This window comes from Asterias rubens, chromosome 3 (genome assembly GCF_902459465.1).
Source record: "Asterias rubens chromosome 3, eAstRub1.3, whole genome shotgun sequence".
NCBI classification, from domain to species: Eukaryota; Metazoa; Echinodermata; class Asteroidea; order Forcipulatida; family Asteriidae; genus Asterias; species Asterias rubens.
The window spans coordinates 17,918,207-17,934,883 of NC_047064.1; the positions used below are offsets into that span (position 1 = coordinate 17,918,207).

At 39.2% G+C, this 16,677-nt stretch overlaps 1 protein-coding gene across 1 annotated transcript in view; it reads right to left on the reverse strand.

Moving 5' to 3' along the window:
* LOC117288116 overlaps positions 1-11,737 on the reverse strand; it is a 76,381-nt gene extending 64,644 nt beyond the window's left edge. The window contains 10 exon segments of the mRNA XM_033768816.1: positions 99-235; positions 1,614-1,714; positions 3,059-3,231; positions 3,627-3,758; positions 4,900-5,037; positions 5,356-5,469; positions 7,093-7,241; positions 8,042-8,162; positions 8,681-8,957; positions 10,475-11,737. Of these exon segments, the coding sequence (XP_033624707.1) occupies positions 99-235; positions 1,614-1,714; positions 3,059-3,231; positions 3,627-3,758; positions 4,900-5,037; positions 5,356-5,469; positions 7,093-7,241; positions 8,042-8,162; positions 8,681-8,957; positions 10,475-11,385 (2,253 nt within the window). The 5' untranslated portion in view covers positions 11,386-11,737.
* Positions 11,738-16,677: the final 4,940 nt, after the last annotated feature.

Consider the following 16,677-nt stretch of genomic DNA (forward strand, 5'->3'; position numbering starts at 1 on the left):
TTTGAACAGTTTGCGTATACTCTACATTACGACACAATGTCAATCTATGATATTTTGTCCAAGGCATTGATAAACAAAACGAACCAAGAAAAACGTACGCTTGGATCGACAGCGGCTTGGTCCAGGAGACGTTGCCAGTTGTCGTCTTCGTAATTGACCCGATAGAAACCAACCATCTTGGCGTTGGCAAGGTACCAGTCATCAGAGGCAGCCTCGTCCGGTAATTTGATATAAGCTACAGACAAAAAAAAAAAAAGAACCAAAACTCAGAAACAAATCATGCATTCTCCTGAAAACAATCAGAATAGACTGATCGAAACGTTGAATCCTTAACCACCGGTTCTTTTCAGAACCAACACCACTTAAAGATTTTTGAAAGGTTGTTACCTCAAAACCTCTCTTAGTTATCTTCCTCAATGCAAAGTGTCAAATCCTACAAAAATCAGAAGTAAGTTTAAGCAAGAGTAGCAAATTGTACATGTGTCAGATTTAAATGAAAGAACTGAAATAATGGACCAATATACTCATTATTTACTTTCATCCCATAAATCCATAGTTCATGCCAAGTGCGCCCTCAGCGAGCAGAGAACCCATACAATTTTCTTTGTTAAATTGATCTTTTTATGGTGGCCATGTGTAAGTCATCTGTCTATAGGAAATAATGTTGTGGAAACCTCAGTGACTATCTGCTGGACCGTTCTGTTATAGAAAGGACTTATTTGTGACATTATAGGGGGACCTTCAAAACACAAAATGTAATTGTTTTTAAATCCGTGCACCATCAAGCCATGTGTTGAGCTGTAACTATAGGATTTCTCGGTAAGTTTTGGCAAATGAGCAGCCAACTTAACCACCAAGCTATTCTATTTCGCGCGAAATCGAATGGTACTGAAAAGGGTCATTCGATTTCGTTTTATGACTAGTCAAATGTAATGTTGCGCCATTCGATTTAACAAAATAATCATTCAATTTAAAATTCATCAAAGCAGCATTCAAATTCGCAGACGCTTCTTGAGGCGGGTGTGTCACGAAAAAGAATGACGGTACGCTAAATTGAACAGAGTGCTAAAGGAATTTGACTCGACTCTAAACGAAATTGATTGGCCGAATTCTGAATTTGAAACGCAGTAACAACTGGAGAGGCAAACAGCTTTAATTCGAACGCATGAAAATGAAATTGACTGCTCATTTGCCGAATTTGACCGAGAAAACCTATATTACATTGTTCGTGTATTGCGCCACAGCACTATGTAAACCATTACATTGTTCTACGTATTAAGGAGATGGTTTATATTATCATTTCAAAAGTAGTCCCACAGGAAAAAATTTGAATGTGCGCTAAGAAACAACCGCGTTCAGCGCTAATTTAATGCTGTGTATGGTATAGTATTAAACTTTGCGATTATTATACACTTTGTTCTTCTTATGTGTTCAAATTGTTAAATTGTGTCTTGGGATTTATCTTTTAAAACTATTTGAGACGTCGTCAAGTAGTGGATTTTGTGTCATCTGTGTTCAACCTTTTCTGTAGTTCTTAGCCCTTTGTTTGTTTTTTTCTAGGACTCGTAAATATTCATTGATTAATTTGTAAACATTGATTATGAGAGACTCACAGTACTGGTCCGCTGGTTCCATCCATACCTGTTCCGGTTTGTCAAACTGATCCGACGGTCCGGATCTATACACGTACGTCAGCGGAACGTACCAACGGTGCCTGGTAAAACATAAAAAATGATAATAATGCTATGTTATAATAACATTAAAACAAAATAAGAAATGTACAAGAATAAATGAGATTTGCTGCGTGAAATAGTTTTTGGAAGCATGGTCTATTGACGAATAACTTGTGTTGACAAAGTGATGTAATATTTGGCCGCTTTTGAAAGGTGCCAAGCTTGTTTTTGTGCATGTGCTGAGTTTGTAGGTGCCGGGTTGGCAAGGTGCCGAGTTTGTTGGTGCCAGTTTGCAAGGTGCCGAGTTTGTTGGTGCCGAGTTTGTAGGAACCGAGTTTGTAGGTGCCGAGTTTTTGGGTGCCGAGTTTGCAAAGGTGCCGCAAGTGACCCGATCTAGGGTTCCCTTAAACGACGTCAGAAAATCCTTTGGATATTTATCTTATGGTGGTTAATTATTTCTAGTTATAATAGTTTAAAATGTCACATTTCCTTTGGATGCCGGTTCCCAGGTTTTATCATAGACTGGGACGTGATCACTGGCTACTGGGACGTGATCCCTGGCTATGTGCGGCAGTTTGATGGGCTAAAGTGGCACCCTCCAACAGATTTTGTTAAAGACCGCCAACACACAGGTGGAGTACTTGTGTGACCGGAGATTTTGTTCCCTAGGCTGTGTGTAGTACGTTGCATGCAGTTCAGTTGATATGCTGTGATGACTATTAATAAGCAAAATGTGATAAGCAAAATAAAATTTCCATCTATCTAAATATCTCACTTCTTCAAAACAATCTCCTCCAACACATGTTTATTATCCATGTGGGACAAAATCTCAGAGACAGGTTTCATTTTGACATCAGCCCACTGATCCGGAAGTCGCTGGTTCAAATCCAGCTAGCTCTGATCAACTTGTCATTGTTCAATCCAAAGTGATTAAAGGCAGTGGACACTATTAGTAATTGTCAAAGACTAGCCTTAGCAGTTTGTGTATCTCAACATATGCATAAAATAACAAACCTGTGAAAATTTGAGCTCAATCGGTCATCGAAGTTGCGAGATAATAATGAAAGAAAAATAACCCTTGTCACACGAAGTTGTGTGCGTTAAGATGGTTGATTTCGAGACCTCAAGTTCTAAATCTGAGGTCTCGAAATCAAATTCGTGGAAAATTACTTCTTTCTCGAAAACTATGGCACTTCAGAGGGAGCCGTTTCTTACAATGTGTTATACCATCAACCTCTCCCCATTACTCGTCACCAAGAAAGGTTTTATGCCAATAATTATTTTGAGTAATTACCAATAGTGTCCACTGCCTTTAAGACATGTACCCGGTCCGCTTTCCTCTGTTTATTACTTGGTCTCAAATATTTGGGATACCATTGCCTTACCCGAGATCGTCAAATTCTGTCGATCTGTTGGCCTTGAAGTTAAACATGAATCTTTTTTGTGTGGCCACAATATCTTGTCCGGTTCTTGTCAGAGTGATCAGAGGATAGCCTGGCTGTAGGGTCCACGTATCCATGATTCTCTTCAAGTCGTGTTTCCCGACGTCTTTATCCGCCTTGGAGAAAGTGAAACATGATATCAAGTATTATGTGATTAAATATTTTTCGATAGTGAGCTCTGCCCAGCAATATGATGCCAAAACAATGCTTGCTTTTCCAAATAAAAAGCACCGGTGTGAGAACAATTCAAAATCATATCATGGTGGGCACTTTAATTTTCAGATTTTTTTTTTTTTTTTTTTTTTTTTTTTTTTTTTTCTTTTTTAAATTATTTATTTAGGGTGTTTGGGATGCTCAGTTCGGCTCATTCTTGAAATTAGTCCGAAAAAGGAAAGATTGTTCCGTTACATGCAACAAGATGTATGGACATTTACATGATAAGTCTGCTGCCACCTAGCGTTCCAAAGTCTCCCATAACTTATCGAATGTCTTTGTCAAAAGGTATGCTTACGTAGGTAAGTTCTTCCCAAAGATGTTCCGCATTGGCATTCTTGTATGCCCGCTCCTTGAGGTAGTTTCGTATTCCTTGGTTGAAGACATCCAGAGTCAAGAAATGCTCAAGCATCCACAGGATAGATCCTCCCTTTGAAAAATAGAAGACTGACTAGAAATAGCAGAATCGAGTAGAGGACTCTTAAAGGCAGTGGACACTATTGGTAATTACTCAAAATAATTATTAGCATAAAACCTTACTTGGCAACGAGTAATGGGGAGAGGTTGGTAGTAAAGAGCCTTGTGAGAAACGGCTCCCTCTGAAGTAATGTAGTTTTCTAGAAAGAAGTAATTTTCAACGAATTTGATTACGAGACCTCAAGTTTAGAATTTGAGGTCCCGAAATCAAGCATTCGTGTGACAAGGGTGTTTTTTCTTTCATAGTTTCTCGCAACTCCGACGACCAATCAAGCTCAAATTTTCACAGGTTTGTTATTTTATGCATATGTTGGGATACAGCAAGTGAGAAGACTGTTTTTTTTTTGACAATTACCAATAGTGTACACTGACTTTAAGTCTCTGTAGACTTGGTTTCGTTTGCTATATCAGGGCCCAATTTCAAACAGCTACTATGTTTACTTAAACAGCTCTTACTATGAAATTGGGCCCTGGCTTGTAATAGGGTGATGCGCTATGTCAAATTTTGTTTAATATTTTTAAATTCAGTGAAGGAAGACGAAGTGATCTTGCAAACAATCAAACCTGGATTGGCAGTGTAATGCGCCACATCACTTTGTAAACCATTATAAATTATGATATAAAAAGGAGTAGATCTCATAATTCAAACGTAGTCCCACAACATTACTGGAAAAACTATGGGTTATTAAGTGCCTTGCGTGAGCGTCACTGAGTAATATTAATAATAGTATAACTATAATAATGGGGTGGGGGGTAATCATCCTTACACGCAGCTAAGAACTGAATTGCGGGGGCGCGGCTACAGCGTGTTCGCGAGAAGCAGGCATGCAAGGGCGCCTGTGGCCACATCAACGCATTATTAGCAAGATCGAAAGTACAGCAGAGAATCAACGCACAACTCAACTCACATAATATGGCCATGGTCGGAACCGAACCGGGGTCACCTTGGTGAGCTGCGAGCGCTTTACGCACATGCCAACCATCCCACCCAGATGTGCGCGCTGTATAAGAAGCCAATATTATTTGTCAGTTCTGCCATTGTTAGAAACAGTCATGTAAAACACTTCTATTACTATCGATCTGAACCTATTTACCTTTCCATATGTAATTGTGTTAAATTGTCCTTCTATGTCGTCTTCCGTCGCATAGACCGGCTCCCTGAGGGAAGGGTATACACCGGTACCATCCACGTATAAAGCGATCGAGACTCGATTCGCGTAAAACTGTTGGAACTGAAAGTAAAGCAGGAGAGAGAAGAAATTGATGTTTAAAAATATTTGTACCCCTCCCCTCTTAAATGATTGATCTCTCTTTATTTTAAGTGGAATAGCGCCTTCCTGATCTACTTTGTTGTTAATATTTAATAGGAATTATCAAAAGAGCTACTGTGCCGCAACCGCGCCCGGTGTGTTACTTGCAATGCACAAGAATTGTCTAAACAAGAGTTGGGTGCCAGTGAGTGAGCCGCCCGGTGTACAAGCCGCAGCGGGTACATTTTTTTTATTTCTTTTTTTAATGGACCATTTTGTAAATTTGTGCTATCATCATACAATTTTTAACTCCGGTAACACAAGATCGATGCCGATATGCTGCATATACGTAGCGAAACCTTCATTCAGCCAGAGGTCGTTCCACCAGTCCATGGTGACAAGATTTCCAAACCACTGGGCAGGAGAGAAAACAAAGTGTATAAAAAGATTTATTTGATAGTAGTCTACCTTTCTATTGCGACAATAATGTCAAACCAATACGGTACTATAATGTCACCACATGGATATTTACAAACTCTTGGGGCGCACTTTAATTTGAATGCCAGATTTTTTTCATAATAGTTGCTTAGCGTTCAGGTCCGTCACGCAGTTACGCTCATGCCGCTTCAACATTATTACACCTGGACACTGGGCCATGTTATTTCACCCTTTAAACCATCTCAGCTCCCTTTTTTAGAATACAGCCTGTGCTGGGGAGTATACAGCCTGTGCTGCCAAATAATCAAGAAAATCAATCAAAATATGTTTCTCTGCCCTTACAGTTACCCACTTATACCCCCTGGGTAAAGAGAACGTTCATGGTGCAAGTTGCGCCATGAACGTTGCGCAAGAGGACTTATGCAGTTGCGTTAAAGTCACCCGGAAGTGGTATTTTGTCAAAATAAAGCTGTTGTCACTAAAACATGTGTTTTGATGAGTGGAATATGAATAAACAATTAACTAAGGTTTCAAAAAATTACTTTCCATGTTATTTACAAATTTGAAAATAAGCCCGCCCCGAGAGGGCGCTGTTCGTGATGTCAATCGAGGCGCGATTAATTGCATGCAGTGCCAACACAAGATAGTGACGCGTGGCGCAAGCTAAAAACATACCCTCAAAGTTGAAACAACACTTGATTTTTGTTCACGTTGGGCAAATGCTCTTTGAGGTTCGTTACGTCTTTCAGGTACCTTTTTCGACCTCCCCTTTAGCTGGAAAAATTGTTGGGATGACGTCATGTTTTAGAAAAAAAACTTTTCTAAAAACGATAAAATGTGTAGTGTAATCCGGATTCTCGAAGCACGACGGCTCGAAGTGTTTGCTGCACAGCGCTGGAAAAGACTTGCAAACCGACCCCATCTTTAGTAGTGTTTTGCTGCATCCAGCAGCAATACACCTAGTCGACATTGCCGGAAAAATGCAAGAAAAAACTATTACGAAACGTACAAACTCACGACTAGGACTTGAATGTACTTGCACGTACGAGTGTTCGATTTTCGATCGAGGCAAAGTCTGACTCGATTTACGTCACAAACGGGGTAGGCGGAGTCACCCCCACACAACTTTATTTTTTTTTTTTACATATAAATCGTTACATTCAATTACTCAACAAAATAATTTTATTGTTCAGAAACGTAAACTCTAATGTTTGAAGAAGAAAAAATTATATTTCCAGGTGACTTTAAGTTTTGTGAAAATCCACATGAGCATAAAATAACAAACCTGTGAAACGTTGGACTAAACTAGCCATCGCAGTTGCAAGAGAGCAATGACAGACATAACAATTTGTTTTACAATTCGTTTGCTCTCAGATGAATAAAAATGTGTTAAGATGAGAAGTGTTATCTAATTTTGAGTGAGAAATTACCCATTTCCCCCCAAACTACGTTACTGCAGAGGGAGCCGTTCCTCACAATAAGTAATCATTATCAAAACCTCGCTATTGCTCATTAACCGTTTTTATGCTAACAACTATTTTGAGTAATTACACAAAAGGGGAAGTGTCTTTAACCAATGAAGACAAACAATGAACTAACCATATGAGCGAGCTCGTGGGTTATAATTGATGCGACGTATCTGCCGCCTCCATTCATAGCCTCGTCGTAGAGTAGCGTTATATCCCTGTACGTGATTAGGCCCCAGTTCTCCATTGCTCCGTAAAAAAACTCCTGTATGGCGATGTGATCTTAAAAAAAAAAAACAGATTAAAATAACTTAACAAATTTGCATCGAGGATAAAGAACATTTTTTCTTTTTTCTTTTACTAAGCACTTTCTTTTGGTCAGTGAAAACTATCACAGGCATTATACACGGGTGAGATTCGAACTCATGACCTTTTCATCTATAGAAGTGACTTACCAACTAGACCACCTAGATTGCCTGGTAGGTAGAACAGCCCCCCCCCCCCCCCCCCCCAAAAAAAAAAAATAAATAAATAAATAAAAAAAAAATATATAAAAATAAAAAAAATAAAATAAAAATGCTGTTTGCAGTTGGTGGTAAACATTTATAACTTATAACTTGTATACATTTATTGAACGTGTACTCGGTGATTATTTTTTCGATCATCAAATTACAGTTGTTAGTAAAATGTTTAATTGTGTAGTTAGTAATAACATTTTTTTTACGTGAAGCTTGTGATTTTTTTACTTGTAGTTGGTGACAACAATTTTGAACGTGTAGTTGGTGATAATTTGGTTGAACTCACATTCACAAAATGCATCCTTGTGAAGCATTATTTTGTTCACATTAAAATGTCCTTTGTTTCTGCACTTACTAGTTTCACATGGAATTTTGATACAATATTCATTGTGGAGCACCCCATTCCTAAGAATTTATCCATGGAGTCCTTTTCTTTTTTTCCCTTTTTTGCTCTTGTCCTTGGTCTTGATAAAGGTACCGGAATTCAGCACACCCCAACACCACAACAAAACAAAAACACATCAAACTTGACGATCAATGACGATTCGTATTTGAGATTCTCACCTTGTTTATCCAATGGGAACTCATTGTCCAAGTAGTCATCAAAATACGTCTGGATTGATTCTGAGACATTGAGGGCGTACGAAGCATAGTCAGTTTTTTCGGTCTCGCACCAAATGCGAATCTGGAAACCAATCAAGAATTATAATGAGAAGGTAAAGAAACAAGGCTTGTTTGTGAATTTTGTTGCACCAAATGCGAATCTGTAAACCAATCAAGAATTGTATTGAGAAGGTACAAGACTTGCTAATTAGTGCACCTAATGCGAATCTGAAAAACAATCACATTAATGTTATCACCGAGAGATAAAAGTTCATCGACTAAAAATATCTCTTCCTCAAAGTGGATTCGAAAACATCTCAAGAATTTCAATACAGTAACTCAAGGAAGGGATTGATATTGGTCGTCAACAAAATAAATCAATAAAGGAATGAACCTGGAAAATGAGAAGATTGCAAATAAACCAAAGTAGTTGATATTTCCTTTGCTCTTGACGATGAAAGTGGATTTTGAAAACCTATCTGTTTCAATTGGCTATTAATGATTTGTGATATCAGGGGTTTAACTTGCAGTCTCAGTGTTATTGATATAAATGTTGATGAATGTATTGCATTTTAAAAATGTAAAATAATACTGATTTACCAAACATCCGTTTGCGTTCGTGACATTGATGGACGAAAAGTCGTGTACTATAAATGCTAGAAGATACGTCGGCATTGAAGGCACCCTCTTGAAGTAAGTCCTAGACCAATGGCTGTCCAACTGTATACGTCGTATATCAATGCCATTAGATAAGGCGCTCATGTCCGTACGATGTTCTAGTTGTACGTCGTAGGATGCCTTGAACGAAGGCTCGTCGAAGCAAGGAAGGACGCGGCGGGCGTAAGGTCCTTCCATCTGGGTAGTTGCGATGTATCTACTGTAATCAATAAGAGTTTAGAGGTCGTGGGTTTATATCACCCTGTATTTGTTTGACTCCATTATATGCTTTTTGTTATATTGGTCACTACACTACTTCATAAAAGTATATTATAATTAAGTCAGTGCCTTCCAACAACAGCAGTGGAGTTATGCTTTATGCAACATCCGATAGTTAGAGAACTGGGCCCAATTTCATAGAGCTGCTAAGCACAAACATTCGCTTATCGTGCAACTTCTTCCTTGATAAAAAACAGGATTATCAACCAAATTTCGATTTGTTTCATATTGCTTGTTACTAGTATTCAGCTGTTGTTTACTTATCCTGAAAATCACATGGAAATTTGGTTGGTAAATCCGTTTTTATCTAGGAAGAAAATTCATGCTTAGCACATTTATGTGCTTATCAGCTCTATGAAATTGGGCCCTGGTGAGTTGGCACCATTGCCCTTCAAGCCATTCTTGTATCCAATGTCTCGAATATAAATTGTTTTATAGAGCCAGCCAACTCAAAAGTTTCCTTTGTGTTTCTTCTTCAGGGGTCACCCCCCCCCCTTCCGAACCCCCATACATAATATTAATGTATCCTCCGTGGTAAACGTTTCGGTTACCTGGGGTGCAACAGTAGCGCGTATCTACTAATAATAAGGTCGCCAAGGAGCTTTAACAAACATGTTATTAAGGCACTGACCAATATTGGTAATTACTCAAAATAATTATTAGCATAAAACCTTACAGGTTAAATGATCAATGGAGAGCTGCCGAATATATAAATAATTGTGAAAAACGGGCCCCTCACTGAAGTAACGTAGTTTTTTCCAGAAGTATTTTTTCCAGCGATACCTCAGAATAAGATTTTGAGGTCTCGAAATCAAGCATCTAAATATAAATGCACACAACTTCTTGTGACAGGGTTTGTTTTTTCTTTCATTATTATCTCGCAACTTCGACCATTAATTGAGCTCAAGTTTAATTGAGGTTCGTTATTTTAAGCATATTTTGAGATACACCAAGTGATGAGACTGGTCTTTGACAATTACCAATAGTGTACATTGTCTTTAAGGCAGGTTTATAAAACTGTTAAATATATGAGTCCGATTTGTGTAGCACCAAGGATTTACAAGTAGCTATACTGCACAATCGGCAGCCACTGCACGAGTAAACACATTCTCTTAGCGATAAGTGTAGCTGGGTTCTTTTACGTGCACTGCCCAGCACACGGGCCAACTGCTTTTCGTCCGACCCGAAGGAGTAATTTTCTTACTCAATAAACACAACAACAAGACCTGAAGCCTTTCTCGGTGGAAATTACCACTTTCTCTAAAACTAAACAACTTTAGGGGCGTCGTGTATAATAATGTTTTATAATACCAACAGCTCTCCAGTGTAAATTGCCAAGTTAAAGGTTTTACGTCCATTCATTTGTTGAGTAAATTAACAAAAGCATTTAAGATTTGGCTTAAATAATATTAAGAAAGTCTCGGTTGTTTTGTTTTATCTGTTATGGTTTTAACTTACCTTGTTTCGTTCTGTGATGTGATGTACTTGCTCGGGTAGAAACCATGAAGTGTGTCAGTAGCCATAATACCGGAGTATCTGATGTAGATGTCATACTCTTCATGAGGTCGAAGCATCTCTTTCAACTTGAGAACCAAGAAAGAGTGCTCTTCAATCATTTTATAACTCTCAAAGATATCAGTCTTATCCAGTGTACTGACGCTATGGACAGTCGGCTTACCGTGTATGGTGATATTCTTGGAATGTAGTGTGATCTCATCCGTTGCTTCCATGCACTCCACTTTTATCCGGACCCAGCCGTCAAAAGTGAATCTCTCACCGAGCTTTGAGTCCGGGACGTCATCGTCGTACAGGAACGGGCGGAGGGTGAGCTCGTAGCGCCTCGGTAGGACCGTCTTGGGTAGCCGGCCCTTCATTATATCGTCCGGTGGGGCTAAGGTGACGGGGGCACCCGTGGGTTGAGGTTGTTGTGCGGTGGTGGTAAGATCGGTGGTGGTGTTGCCGGGTGATTCCGCAGAAGTAGTAAGCCTACCTGTTGGAGTAATATCATCAGCAGCCGTTGGGTAATTCACTATAGACGGTTTTGTGGCAACCTGGTCGACAGGGCGGGTCGGGAGGTAGTACACCAGCACAGCCGTGGCAGCGATAAGTACGGTAACGGTTAGAAGAGACAGCACTATCCTAGAGACGGTGCAGTACATGCCACCCTTCCGTTCACCGTGGATCTCTGTAGTGGTGGCCTCCTCCAATTTGAATTCTGTCTCGCCCATTATGAAAATATTATTCTGCTGAAGACAAGGAACAAACGGGAACTCTCGGAACGCGAACCCACACTCTGTTGAACAGAAACACCCAAGATTGATAGAAAGTTTCTGCCCAGCCACGACAATTTTTGACTTCAATGAAGTCATGAAGAAAAAAAAAAAAAAAAAATGGAATCCACACTCTGTTGGAACAATTAAACACCAGAGCTTGATTCTGGTACCCTCAACCGCTCGACCATGGTATTTGATGCTTTACAATTAATACGAATGATAAACTACTACAATGCTCGTTAACTATAGTCGATAACACAAAACTTTAAGACCATGCATGGTGGAAAATACTAAATTAGTAAAGTTTGCGGTGATACAGTGCATGAATCTCTCTTATAGGAGTAGTGGCGGCTCGTGCTATAAAGAAGAGCCGATTGGTACTGATCAAGTGTCTGAAAACACCATGTAAATATCCAAGTTGTGAGTAGTGGTGGCTCTGAGAAGAACCTGTTCGTACTGGTCAATAACGTTCTATGCGATTATTCATTTTAGTCTGCTTTTTCCAATAAGACATAGTTAAGATTGTACCTTAGTTTCTACCCTTTTTCTTGTCTTGTTCTTTTCTTGGGTTTTATTTCGTGTTTATTATTTCTTCTATAAAGCTCAACAGAATGCATTACCGGAATTGAACAGTTCATGGGGTGAGATTGCCACCAGCCTTTTCCCCAAGCCCCGTTGTCTTTCTGCGTTCGTACAGGATCCATTTTAACGATCTGTTTTGGTATTTATTCAACGGTAAACCGGGACTCAGCTTGTTTACGTCGTTCTGTCAACGGGTGTCAAGATTTTAGAAGTAGTAATCGACGGTACCCTGAAAATGCCCATTGGCACTTTTAACTTGCAAAGCCAAAACAAAACAAAGACTACACCATTCTTGTAAAACTATAACCTCTATGGCGTGTCATGGCCTAGCTGTATACAGGAGAGCCGGATTCAAACTCTAGTGATTCTGATCAGCAGAAGGTAGTTTCGAGCCCCAGTCTTGAGACCTGTGTCCTTAAGCAGAACACTTGTTTACAATGTTGCTTCGTCCTTCGGATGGGACGTAAAGCCGTTGTCCCCGTGTGTTGTGTACCACCATAAAATAACCCAGTGCACTTATCGAAAAGAGAAGAGGATCGCCCTGGTGTTCCTGGTTGGATTTGCACCTATAGTGCGCCACAGCACCTTGTAAACCATTACATGGTGCTGGTAAAAATCATATATTATAATGATAATTTCAAGAGTACAGAGGTCATCGAAATATTACCCTGACATCAGCCATGAGCATATCAGTAGACGGCTTCAGTTTGACAAAGCTTAAAGGAACATTACAGAATTGGTAAGAAAAAAACTGACCTAAGATCACAGATTATAGAGGCCTGAAAACTCATATGGTCTAACGATGATGATAGTACAAAACATCCCTTGAAATATTTCTGTCTGAAAGTTTTATATTTTGATAAAAAAAAATATAAATATAAAAAAATCCGTTTAGAGTTCATCGCACAGTGGGCTTTTTTTTCATTTAATTTGTTTAAATCGATGTCATGCAAAATGTGTAACCGGCTGTTCAATACTTTCTCGTGACCCAGATGGCCCATCGATCTCAAACTTCTACAGATTTGTCAGATTTGTCAGATTTGTTAGCAAACAAGTTTGAAATAAGTCTGTGATCTAGACGAGTTTTTTATACTTCTTATCAATTCTCTATAGTGTTTTCCTTAAAGCAAAGAAATCGAGACATCTCAACCCTTTTTAACGTGCGTTTTGCTATTGCTTTTATTTATTTGTGTTTAATAGTGCGCCTCCTTGCCATCGACAGTTTACAGAAACAAGTTTACGAAACTTTCCCGAGAATATGAATTTGTCTCTCTTGTTTTCGTTCATTATTTTGAATTTGTTTTTGTTTGGTAATCACGCTATAATACAATGGATGGCAATGGAAACCTTTGTTTAAAGGCCTACATCGGCTCTTGATGGGTGTAAAGCATTGTCCGGACTTTCGGCGATATTTTCAAAAACGCGACCACCCTTTGAAATTAAAATTTCAGATGTTAGTTTTATTGTGTACATCTACATTTGTAGAACGAAAAAAAAACACCAAAGGTTTACTTTGCCCTTAAAAGTATTTTCCACCACATTTTTGTACGCACCTAAACGTGTTCTAAAATGTACTTACCCCAAGGATCAGGCAATAATTTGTCTCACTTTTGGAGGCCGTCAATCGGTCTTTAGTTTGGTGTCTCAGACGGCCTGGTAAGTACCCTCACCGGGTAACAGTTCCACATACCATTACAGGTCACGTTACCTGTGGGCTAGTATTATTTTGTGTACTACTTCGAACCAAACCAGATTTCTTCACGCTTGGAGGAAAAACCCCAACCACCCTAGGCGTGAGAGTTCACATGTGAAAAGTGCATTATTATTATTTCATTTTTTGCTAACCAAGCTAAAAAAAAACATGTTCTCATTTAAGGCATTGGACACGTTTTATAACTATACTCAAAAAAATATGTTGGCATCGAGCAATAGGGGTATGCTGGTAATGTAAAACATTGTAAGAAACGGCTCCCTCTGGAGTAAAACAGTTTTCGAGAAAGAGGTTTTTTCTCACTCAAATATTTGAATCTGAGAAGGACTTCACAGGCCTGAAGCCTTTCTCATGCATTTTTTTTTTTTTTTTTTTCAATCATAATTTTTTTTGCAATTATACACGACAAAACAATTTTTATATTTCAAACTATACTGCATTCTAAAGGACCATAACTTTGTTATTTCGGTTGTGAGTTTGAACTTTGACCTTAATGTTAAGAGTGTATATCCTCATGTGTCTTCACCAGGTGTTTTTATTTTTTTTTAGTTTATTGCTGCGACTAACATTCGCATCTGTTTAAGTTGTCAGTTTGCGTGTGGTTCTTGGAGAACGTGTGGGGTGCTCAGCGTGAACTTAGGGGCAAAGTGTTTTTTTAAACCGTTTGAAAATTGTTTTAATCATCAACTCTCGATGTATATTCGTGTTTAAAGACACTGGACACTATTGGTAAGTGTAAAAGACCAGTCTTCTCAATTATTGTATCTCAACGTATCCACAAAATAAAAAACCTGTGAAAATCTTAAGTCAATTGGTCGTCGAAGTTGCGAGATAATGATGGAAGAAAAACACAATTTTCACACAAAGTTGTGTGCTTTCAGATGCTTGATTACGGGACCTCAAAATCGAATTTGTAGATCTTGAAATCAAATCCAACTGTTTTAGTTACTAAGTTATTTCAGAGGGAGCCGTTTCTCGCAATGTTTTATACCATCAACAGCTCCCCAATACTTGTTACCAAGTAAGGTGTTATGCTAACAATTATTTTCAGAAATTACCAATAGTGTCCAGTGCCTTTAAAGTGTCATTAGTCTTCACTTATTTACACATAACTCACACTATGCAAAAGATGGTCCAGGTGGGGCAAATCCTCCTGTTTTGCCTGAAACTCTGTAGGTTTATTTTCTAAAATATGTTTAAAACAGTTCTGATCCAAACCAGATGTTTGGAAATAGTGAAATCGACTCCTTCTTTTTTTTTTTTCTTTCTTTTCTCTTACTTTGTGTTCACTTTTTTCTTTGTTACCGATTGACCTCAAATTGTCATAGGTATTAAGTTTCATAGGCTGTTTGGGTCACACAAAAAGCTACCCCTCACCCAAAGGGAGAAAAAGGCTAAAAAAGTAAGTTTCTCTTCAGATAATGACATTACACGGAGGCCCATATCATATCCAAGACATTATTGGATTCGCACATACTATACACCAACGGAAAGCGCTAATCATGGGCTACAGTTTCGTGTTTTTGTTTTGTGTCTGTTGCTTGGATCTAAGCGATGCAAGCCGACAAAGGAGGGAGCCATTTTCGGCAAGTTTGAAAACGCCTGGAAACGGGGTGCCGAAAATGGTTGGCATACAAGTTCGCTCAGAGTCTGTGAACTTGACCATTATTCCTGAACTTGGTAGGCTAGAGAAATAATCTGGGTGCCTGTGTGTGGCAAGTTGTCGTTGACACTTTCCAATGTTGGCCCTGTGATTTGAATAAACGGGTACCTGGATATACCTCCCAAACACTTCCACCCTGGTACCCCTCAAGGGAGGTCGACTTTCATCAAATTGTCTGATGGTCGGGTAGATTAGACTTGATTCAAGTCCCGTTCTCGTTTGAGAAGACCCCAATAGGAGCGCGTCAACTAGCAAAGCGCGCTCGCCGTCAAAATGCTGGTCCCGGAACAGGTTGGGGAATGCAGAGCACCACAAAACAATAATTTTCTGGCGATGGCACAGGATTGGGACTTGACTCAAGTCTAGGTGACTTGATCAAATCCCGTTTTCGTGTGAGCAAATAAGCCAAACAGTCCGCGCTCGCCGTCAAAATGTGATCCCGAGAACCAGGAAAGCAGAATGTTTATCTGGCGATGGCTCGGGATTGGGACTTGAGTCAAGTCTAGGGTAGACCTGACCTGATTTACATGCTTGGGGGTGTATTATCTGGCACAACACCCACATTTGACTGAACTATGTTTAGAATCATTTTGTAATTAAAAAAGCTGTCAAATGGCTTCTGAATTATACCCGAACAAAAAAATCATTGTTGTCGTTAAGAAAGAAGATCGTCAATAACAAGGTTAGACAGCTCTGTTTGCAATCGGATGGTAGCAAGTTCTGATCACGTACTTGTCAAATTGTCTCTGGTCTTCCCGAAAATTGAAATACAAAAATGTAAACTTTCGTTGCGTCTCGATAATATGGCCACTTCGTGCGCCATCGTGAGTGGTGGACTGCCTATCAATAAAATCACATCAGAAGGAGCTTTGGTCCCCCATAATTTATGACGCTTTTAACATGAAATATGTTCTTATTACCCCTGTGTTGTAATAACACGGGTCAATAGGAAAATCTCACATTGGTTTCCTTCATGTCACCGACACATTCTCCAGACGTTAGATGAAGTGATTCATTGTCATACAATATTTTATAGTGCTAGCCGAACTTTCGAAAATAAGCCCTTTGCAGTGGCCGCCGTGGCCATTGAAACGTACCCATGTCGTGTGCAGCGCGTACACACGTGTGCACTAATCCATTGTCAAAGATCCATTGTCAATGACGTCATGTGCAATACATTTTCGCGTCAAAGACACTGGAAACTATTGGTAATTGTCAAAGACATGTACATGCATAAAATAACAAACCTGTGAAATTTTGAGCTCGAATGGTCGTTGCGAGATAACTATGAAAGAAAAAAACACCCTTGTCACATGTAGTTGTGTGCGTTTAAATGGTTGATTTCGAGACCAAGTTCTAAATGTGAGGTCTCGAAATCAAATTCGTGGAAAATTACTTCTTTCTAAAAAACTACCTCACTTCAGAGTAGAGG